We start from the raw sequence: 20964 nt of genomic DNA on the forward strand, positions 1-20964 counted from the left end.
GGTGCAGCTGACCCCAACATCTGCTACTCTTTTTTTTTTTTTTAATTAGTAGGGGATGTTGTAAACATACATGTAGGCATAAGGCAAATGCTGACATAAGACATATATATAAATATATAGGGGGCCTCTTCCACAGAGGGAAGGGGTAGGTAAGGTGGCCGTCCATCTGGCTTTGTCCAGAGAAGCTGGAATCCTCAGCTGGTTTCTGCCAAGTGCAGGAAGGTGCAGACATCAGCCCTCTTTTGGTGATGAAGTAGAAGTAGGCTGGAGCTCTGGCATCCCTGGTAGTTCACAGTAGCTGATAATTTAAACATAAGTGATTAGTAAAACATTCTTTTTATATATAAACATTGAAGCAAAGGTGTTAAACTTTTGCGCCTACTTTTTTTTTTAAACATTAAGGTTGGGCGTCAAACCCTCAGCTCCTATTTCCCTGTAATGGGACTCCCTTAAACCAAACAGTAGGGGGAGAGGAGTGGAAGAAACATGGTGCAAAATTTCTTTAATTTTTGTACAAAACTGCAAGCGACACTGCCACAGCTAAATATTGCGCCTCAAGAAGCGCTTATTCTCTTTAGAAGAGCAGAAGAATTGCAGTATATTCCTTGTTTTCCTGAAGAGAACAAGAAGAGACATTTCTCCAGAGCAAGTGCTCTGGGTTTTTAGTTTTCCAATCTGTAAAAGCCTTTACAAGGCTCTTTCCCACTGTTTTGGGAAGATTTAAATTTTCTTAAGATATTTTCTTAAGATATATAATATGAGCATAGCTATCCTTAGTAATCATGGGGCCTACTCTCCTCTCTCTCCCTCTCCTTTTTTTTTTTTTTCAATTTTTATTTTTATTTATTATTTTTTTTCTTATGACATGGCAGGGCACCAGGCTGGGTCCAGGGAAGAAACAGGGCCGACACTGCGTCCATCGCTGGTACAGGCAGGCTTTCCCGTTTCTCCATGGAAAAATCCACTGCGGTCTTTGTTATCCTGAAGAGAAAACAAGGGGAGACATTTCTCCAGAGCAAGTGCTCTGGGCTTAGTTTTCCAATCTGTAAAGGCATATTCAAGGCTCTGGGGATTTAGTTCAGCGGAAGAGCGCTTGCCTGACTAGCGCCAGGTCCAGGGTTCGGTCCCTGCCTTCGGGGGGGTGGGGAACAACAACTATAGGTCAGAGAAGAAAAAAAAAACCAAGGCAGTTTGGGAGCAGACTGTGGAGTCAGCTTCCTGTAGCCACAGACTACCACAGTCCATGCAGCTAGCACACGTCGACCTGCATCCTATAAAGCAAAGTATTAATCCTGAGTCAGGAAAATCAAGGTTTGCGTAGTTGTTCCAAAATGACTCTGGTCCCTTGATCTTAAAAGAGTTTATGAGAGCACAGGAGAGGAAGAATAACTTTTTTTTTTCTTTTGGCTTGGAGTTTGGTGATAAGAGTCACACCTGCCTCCAGGCTGTTTAGTGATAAGAGTCACACCTGCCTCCAGGCTGTTTACTGTGACTCCACCCACAAGCTGCAAAGAACAGTTTAACATTAAGGATTAGAGTTAGATTAGTAGTCAAAAGGCAAGTAACTTTGAAACCACGTTTTACCAACACACACGGACAGACATACTGATACTTGTGCACAAGTTTTGAGGCACGCTTAGAATTTAATTTTTTTTTTAAATTGGCCATGTAAGTTTTCTGGAATTCCCGTGGCAAATGGTATTATTTTGCCCATAATAGAACCACGTAGTTGATAAAAACAAAAGGAAACCTCTCCTCACTCAACAGAATCACTCACAGACTCACAGATGCATGTTGTATACTCACAATAACTCTATGCACGTTGCCGCCGGTGCTAGGCTCCACGAGGCCCGCGCTCTCGGAGATCCGAACAATGCCGGGCCGTGACCCCCTGCGGCTCCCGTTGCTGCCTTGGGTCCCGCGTCCCCGGAGGCCAGCGCCCATTGCGCGTGGCTGCTCCCTACTTGGGACTTTAAAAGTCTCAGGCGGGAGCCCCTGGGCTAGACTGCCGCTGCCGCCCTGCCTGGCACCCGGAGGCACGAAGCTGCGAGCCCATCTCCAAGGGCTGCAGAATTCCCTCAGCCCTTGGTCAGAGTGCCATTGATCCAATCCGGCCTCTTGGGACACGGATTGATTCGGATCTGCCCCATCACCGTGGATGGGGGTACCACACACTCCGGATTACTCACTCCATCCTTCCCGAAGGCTACCGACAGCTCTGATTGCTTTTCCCGTGGGCATCCTGCCCCATGCCGGGCCGCCAATTTGTGGGATCTCTCTTTCGACTTCCCTCTCGCTTGGGGGGGAAGGGGCTTTTTCTGCCCCTTCCTGGGTGGCCCTTTATCGCTCACGAGGGAGCGATGGCCACAGGTAGCCTCGGTGGCGTGTGGTCGCAGGGTGCCCCAAAGCCGCCAAGAACGACACGGACACGTAGGCCCCTGGAGAAAGCCTCTAGGGCTTCTGTTTATTCAAATGAGGAACCTCCCAGATATACTCCAAAGGCGGGCACAAGAGAGGGGCCCCTGATTGGTCCCAAGGAGCTGTCCCTTAAGTGATGTCAGACTTCCTTCTCTTCCGGTTAAAGACAGGAAGGGGAGGGACAGGCTGAGGTCAGCTGTGGCCCCTTAAAGGTGCAGCTGACCCCAACACTTTTACAGTTCTTTTTTTTTTTCCCATTTTCCCCTTTTGTAGCTGTATTTGATTTCTGTACTTTTGTCTTGTATGTAAGTTTATCTAATTTGGGAGGTGAAACACAGAAATGTTAAGACAAAGGGTGAACTAATTCAGCAGGGATACTCATTAGACCCTTTGTTGGAAATGAACTATAAAACTTGGGGAAAGAGGGGAATCTGGAGGGAAAAAAACTGGGAGAAATGAAGGAAAGGGGTAACACTGTTCTTAGGAAATGTACTCACTACCTGACTTATGCTTTGATAGTCCCTCTGTATAACACCTTTACAATAAAAAGACTTCTTTGATAAAATAATAGACAAATATGACATATAATAGTAGATTAAAATGTATTCCTGTGTGTATAAAAAAAGTAAGCGTTCATTAGCCCATATTTTGTCATTCTCTAGAGAATGCACCCTGAACTGAATATTCTCTTTATATGCAATGGGTAATTGTAAAAATGGGTGGTAGTGTTCCAGACACAGAATGTAAAAGGTCACACTGATATATTTGGTACCTGGATACTTGGCAGGACAGAATAGGATGGCACGGATACAGTAGGATAGCATAAGACAGCATAGCATAGCGTAGGATAAGATAAGATGCCATATGTGACAGTGGCACCCTGAACAGAGCCACGGGCAGGTCCCACGCACGCAGTACTCACCATAAGATAGTACTCAGTACCAATCGCCAGGAACCAAAAAATTTCAGTCTTTATGATATTGAAGTGAAGGTTGTTGTTTTTTTGCCAGTCCTGGGCCTTGGACTCAGGGCCTGAGCACTGTCCCTGGCTTCTTTTTGCTCAAGGCTAGCACTCTGCCACTTGAGTCACAGCGCCACTTCTGGCCATTTTCTGTATATGTGGTGCTGGAGAACCGAACCCAGGGCTTCAAGTATACGAGGCAAGCGCTCTTGCCACTAGGCCATATCCTCAGCCCGAAATGAAGTTATTTTGTGTACTTTTTTGATGCTTTTTTCTAGATGGTCCGTGTAAATCAAGGCTTTGTTAAAAATTATTTGATTTCGTCTTATTTACTTTGATTTCAGTGATTTGATTTTCTTTGATTTTCCTCAAGGAACAAAAATTGTTTAAGTCATTTTAAATGTCAACTCCTTAAGGCAACCAAAGTAATGAGGAATACAACATAGTTTGTTAATTTTCTTCCAAAGTAAAGTTAAGCCTGAATAACATACTAAGTGCCTAACATATTCAGATACTACTTATAATTTTATTATTTCTATAGGAAATAATGTGTTTCACTAAAACATATCTAAAAGGAAAATATGATTTCGTGATCAAGCAAAATGACTTGAACCCTATCTACTGACCCCTCTTTCAGCATCACCAGTGTGGCTAAACCAAAGGAAATATGGATGGGCTGGGGATATGGCCTAGTGGCAAGAGTGCTTGCCTCCTCTAGATGAAGCCCTGGGTTCAGTTCCCCAGCACCACAGAAAACATCCAGAAGTGGCTCTGTGGCTCAAGTGATAGAGTGCTAGCCTTGAGCAAAAAGAAGCCAGGGACAGTGTTCAGGCCCTGAGCCAAGCCCCAGGACTGGCCAAGAAAAAAAAAAGGAAATAAGGAACACACTCTCACAGATCAGGGCCAAATAAGAAAGACACAAACAGCATCACCAGTATTCAGAGACACCCAATTTCAACATGAACCAGAAGGGCAAGGCAACACCTATGTTTTTGAATAGAAGGGAAGTCTGTTGCCCTGTGATAGAGCACAAACTGTAGTGCATGATAATTTCATGTCTGGTCTCATGTCAGTTAATCACAATGAAGTATCAATGGTGTATTTTACTTGGTGACTGATCTTAATCAATGTATGCAATGAAAATATTTCCATGGCCTTTAGTATGTTAGAATGCTTTACAATGATTAATCGACTGGTGTGTAGAAAGATCAGAAAATGTTCTCATAAAAAGCACTGCTTAGGCTTTGAGGCAAGCCTCCCAAAGGATACTGTATATACTCATTCAAGTATTTAAAGATAAGGAAAATGTATTCATAATTATTCCTTTAAGGCTAGATTTCTCAGTCCTGGCACTGTTACACATTCTTTTGTGTGGGGAAGTGGCCAATAGTCCATCACAGGGCATTCATTAGTATTCAGGGTGTTCACCCACTGGATGCCTTGGCCTGGCCCATGACCTCACTCCAAGTATCACTAGTCAGTGTCAAATATGCAAGGGCAGGAGCCAGCGACAGCCATTTTTTTTCAAGTACAACTTAATATAAGCTTAGTTAGGACTGCCATTTATAGTTTAGCAAACTTTAGAAGGTAAAATCCAGCAATGCATGGGGCCTTCACAAATCATGTTTCCTTTCTCACCCTTATTTACCTTTTTTCTTTACCTCCCCCTGCTTCTCTTTCATCTTCTTTTCCTTCATAAGTGGCTTGTTACTACTCTGGATAGATTAACTTGAGTTGAACAAGTTTGAGAGCTATTTGAGGGTTAAAATTCCAGATACATTCCTTCTATTCAATAACAACATCAAATGAAAACCAACAAAATTCCTCAGATTGAGATCTTTACACTCCAAGAATTTAGTAGGAGAAAAACTGCAGATGGTAGCCTTTTTTTTTTAACTAAGAGGTCCCTCAATGCATGTGCAATCAACAGCTATATTGATGTAAGACTTTATGTCTACTTCCATATTTCTTCTCTCTAAATCTGTCTACAGTAAGGTCACCAGGAGCAAAACCTTTCACTCTGAATGCTGAGATCCTCAGCAGACCATTGGTACTTGGAACTTAAAGAACACATTTCTCCTCCTGTTGAGTCATTTGGTCCTTATGTGTGAGGGAACTAGAGTTTAACAGGATGACAGGAGTCTTGACATAAAGTTGGTCTTATAGGTTTTGGTTTTTATGTTTGCCTCTATATCATTTAGTATACATATATATAATATGATACATATACACATATCATTTAGTATAAATCAAAATTCCAACATTTGTAGAAAGTGTTAGATTAAACCTGCTTGACGCCAGGAAGAAGATGTGATTCTACCCTGCAGGGCCTAGGACAGGGCTATCAGTTACTTGGTTCAAAGATGGACTCCTTGTGGTACCTGGAGATGTTAAAGCACATCTTGTGTTTTTCCATTTATTTTCAGAATAATTTTGGTATTTCCTAGATTTTTCTCATATTTTCCTTCCTATATTCCCTATATTTGCTTTTCTTGGCAAGATTCAGTGGTTGTGATAATGAGTGGACACAGATAAAACTTGCTTGCTTGTTTCCTTCCTTCCTTCCTTCCTTCCTTCCTTCCTTCCTTCCTTCCTTCCTTCCTTCCTTCCTTCCTTCCTTCCTTTCTTCCTTCCTTCCTTCCTTCCTTCCTTCCTTTTCAGTCGTGGGGCTTGAACTCTGGGCCTGGGCACTGTCCCTGAGCTTACATGCTCAAGGCCAGTGCTCTACCACTTGAGCCACATCTGACTTCCAGCTCGCGGGTGGGGGTGGGGGTGGGGAAGCGTGCACGCACATATATGTGATTTATTGGAGATGAGTCTCACAGACTTTCTTGCCCAGGCTGGCTTTGATTTGTGAGCCTCAGGTCTCAGCTTTCTGAGTAGCTAGGATTACGGGTGTAAGCCGCTGGTGACTGACTCTAAAACATTTTCTGCCTCTGAGACAGCTTTTGTCTCAATAGCAAGGAAACAAGAAGGATCCACTGCTATAAAAACAGTAACATCTTCTATGGTAGATCATAATCTCATTTGTACAGCACATGAGTGAACAGAATGAACCTTTTCTCCCAAAGAAAGAATAAAGTGATGTGTTTCAGACAGAAACTAAACATAAACGAGACTTTTTGCCCCTAAGTCAACAGTATTACTTCTTGCTAGCAACAGTTCTTGCTTTAGTATGAAAGTACTAGAACTCATTGTACACTTATTAAAAGCGTCAAGTACTAAAAGACTTACAAGGAGATAACCATACTTCAGGTTCAGATCTTTGTATGTGGAACTGCCTATATCCCTAGTTAATATTGTATAGGTTGCAGCCTTCTTTAACAGCTATTATTATTCTAAATTATAATTGCATTAGACATTTTTAACACAGAGACATAGTATAAACAAATACCACAGAGTTCTCATTTCTGATTTCCCATAAATTCTGATTTTTATACTCATCCTAGGAAACTAGTATATGAAAACAACTCATTTACCAAGAGAGTAAGCTCAGTCTACTCAGAAGCCAGAAAAAAATTATAGTTGGTTTCTTTGCCCCTCACTTTCTGCACATTATGGAATATACACTAACTATCCCAAGTTCTTATTTATTCTGGCCCAAAATGATTCAGAATATACTCCAATTAAAAGGCAAAAATACAAAAGCATGGACACTTGCTGCGAACCCCCACGGACCAGCCGCAGCAGTTGACAGGGTACCAAGGAGTGTGGAGTTGGCTCAGGAGTGAGAGAAGTGGAGTCGAAAGTGATGAGTTAGTCTCTGGCCCAAATAGCTCAGAGGTCTTTATTTATACTATTTTTAAGCAGCAAAATGGTTACAAAAATCACCTATTTTTTAAAGCACGTATCTTTCACACATGACTCCAAGGTTTTTTTCTTTTCCAGTAAACTCTAACCAATCATTTGCATATTGCTCAGCTGTCTATAGTTATATTAACATATCCTGTCGGACTAGACATTGGGTTTCTAACCACAATAAAGCTTTGGTCAGAGGTGTGAAACATGTCTTTATCGTAAAGCTTGCAGTTTCTGCATTATTTTTATTTGTCCTACCAAATGCCAAGTAAATTAGCCAAATATTTAACATGGTTAGTAATTGTAAAATCTCAAAGGGCTTCTCTCTTTTAGTAATTGTGCTTTAAAATCCATTATCCTTTCACTTTACTGTCAGGTTTAAGATAGGCATAAGTACACCTTTTTTGTGGTATTCTCCTGCACACTTTTCCTTCTTTAAGCACTATTGTAACTGTTTACCCATTATTCCTTTTTATGTTAAGTCATTTGTGTACCATGGCTTTCCAAACCACCTTATTCTCTCCCAAATAGAAAGATTTGTGCATCTCACTGTTTTGCCACAAATCCTATCTTCCCTTTTTCTCTCATAGTTATAATATCCTGTTCAAAATTTTTCCAGGCTAAGTGTGGTCAACAACCTTTTCCCATTAGCTGCTGCTCCTGTGGGGGCCTTCCACATCCTACTTTCTATCATATATGCCTCATAGAAAGGTTCCCCTATGGTGGGAATTAACGGTTTCACTTTTGTGGATGAGGTTGTAGGGCCCCAAATACCAAGTCCAAATTTTGGGATTTAAGAAGGGTTTTCTAGCTCTTAAAGCTAGCTACATGGGAGGCTTATTGAACTCTGGGTCTTTCTCTTCATCACTAATAGATTTCTTTCTAAGTTGCTCATACAGCTGTCTTGCAGGCTTTTCCCCTTGCAGCAATCCTGAGCTTTAACAGCTGCCATTTCCCCCACTGGTGAGGAAGTAGTTCTTTTTGTGTCAGCCACATAATCATGCACTTTCTTCTCTACAATGCCCTTATCTCCCAGAAAATATGTTACAAATACAAATACACTAATTATAAAGCATGTCTTTGGCAATGTGAGGAGAAGTAGGAGAAGCAAATGCAGTCTCTGCCCCGGGCCTTGCCTACGAGGCTTTTCCTCCCCGGGATCTGTGTCAAATGGTTGGAAAGTCAGGAGAGGCTCCTCCAGACAATAGCAAACCTTGAGGAGGATATAGAGTCATGAGAATTCTCATTCATTGATGATGAGAATGAAAATGGTACAGTTGTTTTGGAAGACACATTTGCACTTTCTTAAAAAACTAAACATGCTCTTACCATGATCCAGAGATCTTTGTCCAGATCAGTAGGAAAATCAGTCTACACAAAAGCCTGTTTATATGACAAAGCAATGAAGATGCCCTTCAAAAATAAGTGAGTAGAAAAACTTTTGTGCATCTAGACAATGAAATATTCATCAAGAAAAATACCTGAGCTGTAAAGATGCAACACAAATATACACAGAGTAATCTTAAATGCATAGCTTTGTGGTGTGTGGTCCCAGCTATATTAGAATAGGAAGAAGGCGAAAGTATAGAGACACCAAAAAGATCCATGACAGCCAAAGAGCAGGGGGAGAGAAACAAGGAAAAATGAATGGAAATGTATTAACTCATGTTAGTAATAAGACAAACTATGCTGGGGAATCAGATGGATTTCTGCTCAATTTCCCATAAACCTAAATGTCTAAAAATAAAGCCTGTAAATTTTTTCAATAAATAAAACTACAAAATAACTTTTGAAGTAGTAAGGTTTGATATCTAACTGAATTTTAGGTTTTAGGCATACATTGCTTAAGCTTGATGCTATTTACGCATCATTTTGAATACTATTTTCCCTTCATCATACGGTGATGTGTAAGCTATTCTACCTCATTAAGGTCACTGTGTAACTACCTACCTCCCATCCAAGAACATCAGTTTGATGCTCATACAACATTCCTGTTTTCCCTTGCTTTCACATTCTGGAGCTGCCTCGGAGTTATCCCTGGTCCCTTTAGACAGATGGTGGTCCTGTGCACTGGCAGTGTGGAGCATTACTGAGCCACATGTCTTCAGTCATTTCTCATGTGGTATCAAGAGAACAATTGAAATGTCAATTCACCACAGTCAATAGCATGTCTTTAGAAGTGTATTGTTATTGGAGTGTCTCTATCTTATCTCATGAGGAAGTGAGTGTGTCCTTCATATTCAAACCATCCAATCTGGAATATGAGTTGAACAACTGAAACAAGTAAAAATCAACTCAGCATAGCCTAAACATGACATTTCACACTTTTCTCAGAGAAATCAAAGGACGCTTCTGTTTGGAGCCTGAAGAATCCTCCAGTTACATTCTGTTCTTCCTCGTCTTCACAAAAGAAAATTCATAGCAGAGATCCACACACTTTCATTACATGCCACCTTATGGAAATGGATTTATCTAACACTAATAGTGACATTGAATCAGAAGGATGCATTCCAACCCCATTTGTTACCATTAACATCACCCTCCTCGAAGCATCCATTCCTGTTGATTTTTCTGCTACCATTCTCATTAGCATTTCCTACTGTGCTCATCTTGGTTTTCTGGGGCACTGTTTACTCCTGTAAGTCAGTGCTTTCCCATGCTAGTTCTCCATCCTTTGGGCCTTTGTTCACTCCTAAGTGTTTAGTGACAAACAAGCCAACAGCTCCAGTCCAGATTGCTATTGCAAGCTTTCAATTCTGTCATTTACTCAGAACACCCAGTCACATTTCCCATTGGCACCTTACTTTCGTTTGTATTAGAAGTTATCTCAAACTGGACCAACCCTTAACTCACTTAGAGCTATTATTAGTACTGCAGGTATTTAAACCAGAAATCCTGGAATTATTTTTGTGTCAATTTCCCTCACTTTCCTCATTTTGTCACTTAGTCATGGAGAAAGATTGTTTGTTTGTTCATTTATTATTTCACTTTTTTCTCAGTCATGGGGCTTGAACCCATGGCCTGGGTGCTGTCCCTGATCTCTTTTGCTGAAAGCTAGCTTTCCACCACATTGAGCTACAGCTTCACATTCAGTTTTCTTGTGATTAATTAGGGATTACCAATTTCCCTGCTCAGGATGGCTTTGAACCACAATCCCCAGATCTCAGACTCCTGAGTAGCTAGAATTAGAGGAGTGAGCCACAAGGTCTAGCTTATTTATTGTTTAAGAGTGAAAGAGTGTTTGGTATTCTCAATCTTCCTTTTGTGTTTCAAGGCAATAGAGATGCCTGCAAGGTAATTTTCATATTTCAGTTCCATGAATGTTCTCTGACCCAAAAGTCAGATCTGCCCATTAGTATACAGAACATATAGGAGATATGAAACACTTAGGATATATCTGTCCTAAATGCAAGTGATCATATCTGCTTTTGTTGGCATTTGGTGAATATCCATTATTCTCATTTTTTCAGACTTTTGTATTTTAGACTGTAACTTATTTTTTTAGCTCCCAAACCCATTTGGCAATGGAAGATCCCTTAATCCCAGGCTTATGCTTGTAGGGGTTCCTGGATGAACTGAGCGAGGCTGATCCCCTTTCGCCTGAGTAAGGCTCATTTTTTACAGCAATGTACTTTCCTGTGTACCTGCAGGTGGTTCATCTGATCTGGTTTACAGTTTCATGTTCCAGGCTTCCAGAAACCCAGTTCATTTCTTCTTTAAGATTCTACTGCTGCTTGGGCTTTGCTTTAATCCACATATAAATGTGATGTCTACTTCTGGTCACTGGTCACTGCCACCAAGAAAATTCAACTTCAACCTTGTGGAAGGGCAAGGGAGTGGGTGCCAGTGTGAGTGTAAAGAGCAGACATACTTCAAACTTGTCACCCTCCTGCCTCAGTCTCTCAAGTGCTCAAATTACAAATGTGAATCCTCATACCCAGGTAAGGCTTTAACTTTTTAATAAACATTTCAGTCATTTAAAAATAATCTTTATGTTGTCTTTAAGATGACATTATCTTAATATGTGCTAATGGTCATGTTAGTACATTGATAAGTAGTTGTGGAAATAAATCCATTTAATTATATTACTAAGGTTATTATAAAAGGGAAAAATTATAGTGGGACAAAAATATAATTATAAGGAAACATAAAGTCTTCTCCTAAATGTGAAGCAACCATCTTCTGCCTCCCATGTTCCTGGATGCTTTGTCTGCCTTCATCAGACAAAGAGTATGGGCTGCCCTGCTTGAGCATAAAGCTTGTTTGGCTCAGCATCTATGTTTCCATGCACTTCTTGAATTTGCTTTGTTCTGCAGTCTTGTGTAAAATTCACTTTGCAAGAAGCTTTTATTTCAACTCTGCTTTTTTTTTTTTTTTTTTTTTTTGGCCAGACCTGGGCTTGAACTCAGGGCCTGCGCACTGTCCTCAAGATTCTTTTGCTCAAGGCTAGCACTCTACCACTTGAGCCACAGCACTACTTCTTTCTTTTTCTGTTGATGTGGTACTGAGAAACCAAATCTAGAGTTTTGTGCTTGCTAGGTAAGCACTCTACCACTAAGCCACATTCCCAGCTCTCTGATGTATTTTATGAGTAGAAAGGATTCAGCTGATCTTATGTGAGTATATATTAGTAAAATGTACACTTTTGAAGGGCAGAGATTTCCATCTGTGTTGTGCATTGCTATAATCTCAGTATTTGAATTGTGTTTAACACAATAGAACATATACATTTTAAGTAATTACAAGAGGCATTAGTTTGCTCCTTTTTCTCAGAATATATTCTTACATTTACCTTAGAAACTTTATCAAGGGCTCGTGATATAGCTCAGTGTTAGGCCTAGTATATACAAAGCCCTGCAAATACCCTTGTTTTGTAAATATACATATATGCATAACATAGATTACTATAGTAAGGAGAAATCATAATAATTTTAAAGCCAGGTATGGCAGCATATATCTCTAATTCCAGGAGGCTGAGGCAGGAAGATCATGAGTTCAGGAGCAGCTCGGGCTACATGATGCGACCATCTTCTCAAAAATAACAAATTGCACTCATTTCTTCAGTTACTCCTAGTAATCCTGAGCCCTGGCAAATGGCTCCATGTAATCTAAAAGTTTGAAGCCAATGCTATTTAGAAGGAACTTTTGCTTGAATTCTGCCTATGAACTGCAGAAGTTTATTTGAATCATAATCTCCAAAGAATCCAATCACCAGTCTTTTCCAGATCTGTTTAGGCATCATCTAATACAATTCCAAGCACAAATTTACCATGCAGCAATTATTTGTTGAGTCAATAAATGATAGAATACAGAAATCATAATCATTTGTCATAGTGTTTGGCACTGAACATACACTAAATAAGTAGTTAGTAAATTACATTGAGTTCAAATTTTAAAGAGAGAACCATACCATACATTCCAAAACTAAGTACGCATTATATTTGAATTGCCAGCTGTTTGAGATTATCTGTATGGCCCCTCCCTAGAGAACTAAATGGAGATCATACAGCATCAGCTAACTCTAAATCTGAGCAGCAGTTCATTCCCACTGAGCTAGCTTACTGTATTCCAACTGTGGCATATTTAATTTTAAAACCAATAATTGTCATGATATTATAAACTGTCTGATGCTGTCCACTCAAAGCCCTCTTTCACAAGTACTATATCAAATTTACTATCTTTTCCTTCCTTGTTCTTATCCTTTTCCTTTTTTTCTTCCTTTATTTATTTAACCCTAAATGTTATATAAGGACGTAAAAGACAAAAGTAAGGATCTTATCAATATTTAAAGATCTGGAAAAGTCTAAGAACACTGGATAGATAGACATTCTTATAAGACACAGATTTTATTTTTTAGTACTTATAATATATGGTTCAGGTTTCTGGCTATTGAGCTTCCTGAATTATGTGACATAAGCTTGAGAATTCTACTCTTTTATTAACTCTAGTTTCAAAGTTTTTAAAATGGTCTGGCTTTAGTTCCAGCAAACATTGTTTCCAGCAATGAAACAGAGTTATGGCTGACATGATCTATGACAAGGTGGGAAGAGAATGAGGCTACCCACACATAAAATACACTTTTTTAAAGGAGCAAAATGTTTAAATAAGTGCATTGTGTCAACTTGTCAATAGAGCTGCATGAATCAATTGTTGGTAAATTTAAGCTCTGTTCAAAGTTAATAAATTAATCATTATATAAATAACTGCAAGGTATAAAAAATAAGTTGACCTGCTTTGGAGCATTTACCCAAATGACTGCAAGCAAGACCACCCTAAAGCTACCAGCACAACTATGTTCATCACAGCACAATTTACAATCGCTAACATATGGAACTAACCCAGATGCCCCTCAGTATGGATCAAGAAACTGTGGCTCATATACACAAGGGAATTCTATGCTTCCATCAGAAAGACTAACATTGCCACATTCGTAAGGAAATGGAAAGGCTGAGAAAACATACTAAGTGAAGTGAAGCAGACCTAAAGAAACATACTATGGTTTCCCTCATTGGTAATAATTAATACATGTCTAGGATAGTCCTAGCAGAAGATCACAATAGCTCAATAGCTATGTAACTATGAACACATAAGATGATGGTAAATGAAATGAACTGCAAGTTATATAAATAAACAATGTATCATTGTTATTTTCAATGTACCATGTAAAATTATACCTTTTTCTCTTGTCTTTCTTCACCATGGTTTTACCCCTGAGGTCAATGTAACTGATTTTGGTACCTTGGGTATTGTGTATATGTTTATATACATAGGGAAGGGAAGGAGAATATCAAAATGGAGAGACAAATGGTAAAAGGTGAACCATTGTAACAGCAATACTTAGAAGACAATATACTGTAAACCAACTGTACAACTCCCAGGTCAGGGAGGGAGTTGGGGAGGGGGGAAGGTAGGAGAAAAATGAGGGAGAAGGTAACAAGTTTGAAGAAATGTACTCACAGGCTGGGAATATGGCCTAGTGGTAGAGTGTACCTAGTGGTAGCCTTGCATACATGAAGCTCCAGGTTCAATTCTTCAGTACCACATATATAGAAAAATCCAGAACTGGAGCTCTGGCTCAAGTTGTAGAGTGCTAGCCTTGAGCATAAAGAAGCCAAGGACAATACTCAGGTCCTGAGTTCAAGCCCCAGGACTGAAAAAAAAAAAAAGAAAATATGTGTACTCACTGCCTTACACATGAAACTGTAACCCCTCTGTGCATCACTTTGACAATAAATAAATTAATTAATTTTAATAAGTAAGTTGAAAGGCCTAACGAGGCCCATAACACAGAATATTTTTATTTTAGGCATTTAATTTTAAATTTTAAGTTTTTTGTCTATTCTATTGATGAAAGTCTCTTTCTGTTATCCATAAAGATAATTTTCCCCTCTGAGAGTTTTATAAATCTCTCAGCTGAGCCATACTATAAAGGTCTTTTGGTAAGCACTTTTGTATTTGAAATATTCCTTGTCTGAAATTAAATTCAGTCCTAAAATAGCAACTATATCATCCCTTAGCCACTTCCCATTAGTAACAGCAAACTCTAGAGATTAGTAGAGCAACCTTTATCTTCTGGGAAGAAAAAAAAACTGTATGGATAATTTAGACCTTAGTCTTGACTACTCATTGTGAAGCAGTGTGTGTGTATTTGTAAATATTAATGGCAGACAAAAATGAAATCTGACAAAAGTGAAGCAAGTTATTCTTTTAAATAGACTACTTCTAAACTGAATACAGATTTTGCCTTTCAACTTCAACTTTTTTAGAACTATGAGACATTAATATGGCCTAAGTCATCCCAATGTACAAGTGGATTCTAGAGAATGTGTATAGTGCAGATGAAGTCTTTTCAAATTTAAGGTTTATAACAACTGATTTTTCAGAAAAGATGACGCCTTAGACAAGAGATAAATTTCTTGCTCTGCTGCATGATTGACGGGTCCATTTGGCCGAGTGGGGGAGGGGCAGGGAATGGGAGCAGGGCCTGATTCACAGGGCACCGACTTCAGATTTGGGGCTGTTTGTATAATCCTGTACGTTTGCTACTTATTGCTACATCTTTGCTTTAAACCCTCATGGACATATCTTTAACACTGGAAACACATGCTCTTCACTGAGGTTCCTTTTAAATACATTTCCATTTCCTTGGAAAAGTCTGTTGGAGGGGGCTAAATTTAGCATGGTCAATCAGAACGACAGGTGGTAGAGTGAGGCTACCAAATAGGTCCTCTCCCGGCAGGCTTTCCTAAAAGAACCAATCACCAAGGCCCCTCTGGAAGATGTGGGGCTGTCAGCAGATCTGGTAGATATAAGGACGGGCCAGCCCCTGGCTCTGGAGCAGTCGCGCATTCCCACCTCGCCTCGGGTGTAGGGATTGCACAGGAAAGCAAAACTACACAGTCTTGACTGTGTAGTTTTGTTTTTAGGTTTAGAGGCTCACCGATTCATGTCGGAGATGGTCGGAAAAACCAACTCTACATAGGACGTCGTTTCAGAAGCAACTTTGGGCTTAGTCCCACCCTTTTTAGGCGCTCTTGAGAAATCAGGTGAGTGAGAAGCCACTTTTCCTGTTAAATATTAGACCTATGTTCTTATGGATGTCTAGCTGCCGATTGTTTTTCTACATTAAGTTCTTCCATTGCTGATCTTGACCTCTAAATGTGTTTGTTAAATTCCATCTTAAAATGTGTGAGCTTTGCTTTGCCTCTTTTTTTTTTTTAATCAAATGCTTTCGACTGTCCTCACAGTCAATATTTCAGATTGCTGAAATGCACCTTATTTTCTAAAACTGGGGGTCTGATGTGGTGAGAGAAGTGTTTGCTTTCTTTTAAAGACTCTGTGTCTGTTGAAAATGTTCAAGGTTATATTACTCAGTGATAAAGCTAGACACACCAAGAATAGCTCTGATAAAATGCATGTGGTACCAGCTACACCCTGATGACTTTTTAAGGGAATCAACTACTTGAGGTATCAGTTGCAGGCGAGTGACAGAACACTTGCCTGCTGTCACTCAATGCTGCAGGATTTATTTTGGGAGCATGACATTTTAGATGCATACCTTCGGCCTTGTTAGACAAAGGCCTCTCTTTGAAAAAGCAAAGTATTAAAGCAACAAAATTCACCTACACATTAGACGTGGGAGACTAATTTAGGTCACTTCATGACAACCTTTTAGAAATTTGGAATAAGCCAATAGCATTGTTTTTTTTAAATAATCTGAATCACATTATGCATTTTAACTCAACTCACAATCCAGTTATATGATATATAATAAATGTCAATGCTAAGAAGAATAAGAAATAAAAAGCTTTTAGTTCTTACATCCATTACCATTTTATTACTTCCTGGAATTAGTTTAACAATCTCTAATGGCTGTTATTGCATAGATACACAGTACTGTTATATATCTAAGAAGATATCTATTTTTAGAAGGCAAACTAGCTTGCTAATGGGAAAGTTGAGAAGAAAAAGTTGTTTATCCTGAAGATAACCTAGTACAGAAGAGATTTCTTGACAAAAGTTTCATGTAAAACCTTTTTAAACATTATGAATTTCCCAAATCTGAATTTTGTCTCAGAAAAAACAGATTTCCTTTACCTTGTAATTAACTCCAAATTTATAGTAAGGTACAACATTAGCACCAAGAAGATTATTGATCCATAAAGCTTTGGTTAGCAAAGACTTTCATGAAGAAATAATAGTGAAGCTATTGACAATTCAGAAATTGCCTTTTTAGTTCAGAATAGTAGAAAAATCATGTTGAATAATTAGGTATGTATGCATAAGAAATTTTTTCACAGGACCTCTGAAACTGATAAAGTATTTTCTTCTACTTAGAAAAGAATTTAACTGCAAATTTTATAGTCATTTCTTTGATGTTGAATATTTTATGTTATAAAGCATAGGTCTTTTCACTTCACCTTCATTTCCCACCAGACTTCCATTATTCAGAGTTTGCAAATTGTTCCATATTAAGAACTGAAGCCAGTATTTTTATTTCATCTCTATATTAAAATTTGGCCTGCCTATTAAATTCTGTTCTGAATATCTTCTTCAGCAATGGTAATATTAATTACACATTTATAGTATGAACAGGTATTAAGAAATAGAAAGCATTCTCTACTGTCTAGAAAAGGTGTGTGTATTTGTTAAGGCTTGCCCAAAGCATATCAGGTCAGTAAAAGAATGGTTAAGTCAATATATTAGATTTTAGTGACGATTTTAAGTATTCAGACAATGATTGAATTGATGACTCTTTATGAACTCATAACAGTGAGTGAAAACTATTGGGAAGTAAAAAAAATTTTTTAAACTAATTGCCATTTGTTGGGTGCCAGTGGTGTATGCCTGCAATCCTAGCTACTCAGCACGTTGGAATCTAAGGATCTTGGTTCAAAGCCAGTCAGGGCAGAAAAGTCCATGAGGCTCTCATCTCCAATTAACCATAAAAGCCAGAAGTAGAGCTGTGGCTCAAGTAGTGAAGTACTAGCCTTGAGCAAACAAGCTCAGGGACAGCACATTGGCCCTGAGTTCAAGCCCCAGTACTAGGGGGAAAAAAGTCTCTTATACATCAAATTGATGCACAGAGTCACTGTTCACTTGTTACATTATTCTTTGCTACTCCCACATTATTCTAGCTCTCTTTTTTTTTTTCCAACTCAACCTTATTTTTCACCATTGGTAATACTAATAGATGACCCTGGAACATTCTTTAATCTGTTTGGTCCATGTTTCTCCAATTTCATCTTAAATTCGCTATTTCCTGTTAGTGTTCAGGTCATCTCCAAGGGCAGCTGTTCAAGTCCAAGCCAGGATGGGGAAGGCCTACTTTAATGCTACTGAAGACTAATGGAACAATCCATTTGGAGAAACTTGTGTCTCTGTCATCTACACAAAGTATCCTGAAATGGGCCTTGGTCTTGACACACTCATTGATTTTCCTCTTTCTTTTCAGAGTGCCTAAAAAGATGGCTACTCAAGCACCGACGTTTATGCAGCCGTTACAAAGTGTTGTGGTACTGGAGGGTAGTACCGCAACCTTTGAGGCTCACGTTAGTGGTAAGTCCACACAGAAGTCCTACTTTTGCTTTTTCTGCTTTCTCTCTAATAAAGTAACTTTGGGGGTAAGAGTCAACACTAAGTTGAAGCTGTGCTTTCTCTTTGTTAAGTTGTTAGGGTCATTTTATAAGGACAAAACCATTCACAAAGTACTGACAAAAGCTGACAATATAATGACTCAAAAGTGGCTTATTCATATTTATAATCCCACACAGCAAAAATTAATTAACATTAAATTAAAAATTGCTGTCAAAATCCAGCAACAATGTAGGAACAAATTTGGGCATTCTATATTTGGATTCTACTGCAGAGCCAGCCCTGCAGTCCGGAATCCTAACACAACCAGGTGCCAGCCACAGTGTGTCTGGACAGGTAGTGAGCGTACCTGAACTTCAATTATTTTATATGGGAAGCAACAGTGTGTCGAGCCTTCCACAGAGGCTTAGTTATTCAGTGATGTGCTAAGTCCTAATCACTTTATTCTTTTCCTTCATCTTTATTAAGTGATCCTAGTAAACGAGAGACTTTTGGATCATGTTGAAATGACAATAAATAAAACGTCAAAAATATTCTCCTTAGAATTATATTTTTATTAAAAATTATCCTCGAGTCATTGTACGAAGGGGTTTTAGTTCTACATGTCAGTTTGTGAATACAATGCACCTTGATCCTGCAATTTTATTTAAAAGGAGTTTTGTCTATTTCTTCCTTTCCTTCTTTTCCTTCTTCATAAATCAATGTAAGGATAAATCCAGAAAGTAAATGTTTCCAGAAAGTGCATAATTTTTTTTTTTTTTGGCCAGTCCTGGGGCTTGGGGGCCTGAGCACTGTCCCTGGCTTCTTTTTTGCTCAAGGCTAGCACTCTGCCACTTGAGCCACAGCGCCACTTCTGGCCATTTTCTGTATATGTGGTGCTGGGGAATCGAACCCAGGGCCTCAGGTATACGAGGCAAGCACTCTTGCCACTAGGCCATATCCCCAGCCCCCAGAAAGTGCGTAATTTTAGGAGCCTATCAGCTTATGAAAAAATGAAGATTTTAATGAACTATATTATAACTAATTTCAAAATCACCTAGTCTGTATTTCCTGGTATTGTATCTGGCTATATAATATTACATGGATCAATTAAAATTATGCTTGAACTTTAATTCAATGCATCTCTTTGTTTTCTGTTTTTTAACCTTATTGTATGTAATAAAAACAAAAAATAAGATTTCCTTTTACATTGCCTTTTCTATCTTACATACCAGTCCTTTCCATAATTGCTATTTCATTTTGCATTGCAAAAAATCATATAATCATTCATTTTCCTTTGCATGGACACCAACTTAATTCTCCTCTTACATAACGAATTCTTATTGACTTCTAAATGATTTAGTGATGTATCTTAGAATGTTTTATAATTCCTAAACTGGTTAGTTCACACAAGTGCTAATAACATTTTTAAATATATCACCATTGAAAGGGGTGACATTGATCAAGATGCATTTTATTCATAAACTGCTTTGTTGAATGACAATTCTTTTGTATAACTACTTAAACATAATTAAAAAGGGAAAGGAAAGAAGAAAGAGAGAATAAAAAGAAGGAAGAAAAGTGAGATTAATGTGGTTCAAAGCCAGCCTTGGTAGAAAAGTCCCTGTGTCTCTTATCTGCAGTTAGTCTTACACACACACACACAGAGAGAGAGAGAGAGAGAGAGAGAGAGAGAGAGAGAGAGAGCTGGAAGTGAAGCTAAGTGTCAAGTGGTAGAGGGTAAGTAAGCCTTGAGCAAAAATGCTCAGGGACAGCATCTGGGCCCTGAGTTCAAGCCTGAGGAAAGGTACCAAAACAAAGTATTATATATACAACTGAAAATGTCCAATACCTATGAATTATTAATCGAATACTATTCATTCTTCCATAGTGAGCCATTCTTCAAAAGTGATTCATTCTTCCATAGAGATCCACTAAGAACAGCCCAGTGAAATTTCATTCAGTTATTTTCACCTCCTAGCTCAAGGAGATAGATCACCAAGTCCCACTATGTCAAACTTAAAGTAAATCATTTCCTGAACTAGCATTATGACCTTTGGAACACCAAGTTTCCGTATACATAAAACAGCAGCATATCAGTGACATAGAGTTCTTCACTGGTCAGTGAAGACTTTGCTACTTGCAAATCCAACTCTGCCATAAATTTGATTTAGTCACTTACGTGAGACTCTGGCTATAGTGTTTTAGTCATGAGTACATGTAGAAGCAGGAGCATTCAGGAAGACGGTGTCCCTGTAATGGCAGAGGAGGAAGGCAAGATTCCTCCTGCTTTTGTGGGGCACAACTGTTAGACACCTTGCAGCATTTGTCCCCCAAGTTTTTGCAAACAAGATACCAGTTACTTTCTAATTTGTTCCCTTGCCTTTCCACTGTTAGAAATCCTTTCATGATTTTAATGATGTGTATTAAACTACATCAGATTGAGCACTCTGCAGAAGGTCAGGAAATGAAAATTCTTTTCCTCTCTGTGGCACTAGTGACTGAGGCTCTTGGAAAATCATGTTTCCATGTAGCAAAAGTACTGACTCCTCCATAAACTATAGAGCCTTCCTAAGCTACTGTGGCCTACAAGCTGATGTCTGTCATGTCACTGCCCTGTTGTGGCAATCAAACGGTTTCCATTCTTACTTTTATGGGGCAGGGCAAAGCCTGGATCATGATGGGACAGCACAGAGGACTTTAAGTGCCCACTT

General features: G+C 39.0%; 1 protein-coding gene across 1 annotated transcript in view; it reads left to right on the top strand.

Moving 5' to 3' along the window:
* The first annotated feature begins 15526 nt into the window (after positions 1-15526).
* The window catches only part of Ttn (titin), a 285277-nt gene continuing 279839 nt past the window's right edge, over positions 15527-20964 (top strand). The window contains 2 exon segments of the mRNA XM_048345167.1: positions 15527-15723; positions 18132-18235. Coding sequence (XP_048201124.1) covers positions 18145-18235 — 91 coding nt within the window. The 5' untranslated portion in view covers positions 15527-15723; positions 18132-18144.

The sequence above is a fragment of the Perognathus longimembris genome, chromosome 4 (assembly GCF_023159225.1).
Source record: "Perognathus longimembris pacificus isolate PPM17 chromosome 4, ASM2315922v1, whole genome shotgun sequence".
In the NCBI taxonomy this organism is placed as follows: Eukaryota; Metazoa; Chordata; class Mammalia; order Rodentia; family Heteromyidae; genus Perognathus; species Perognathus longimembris.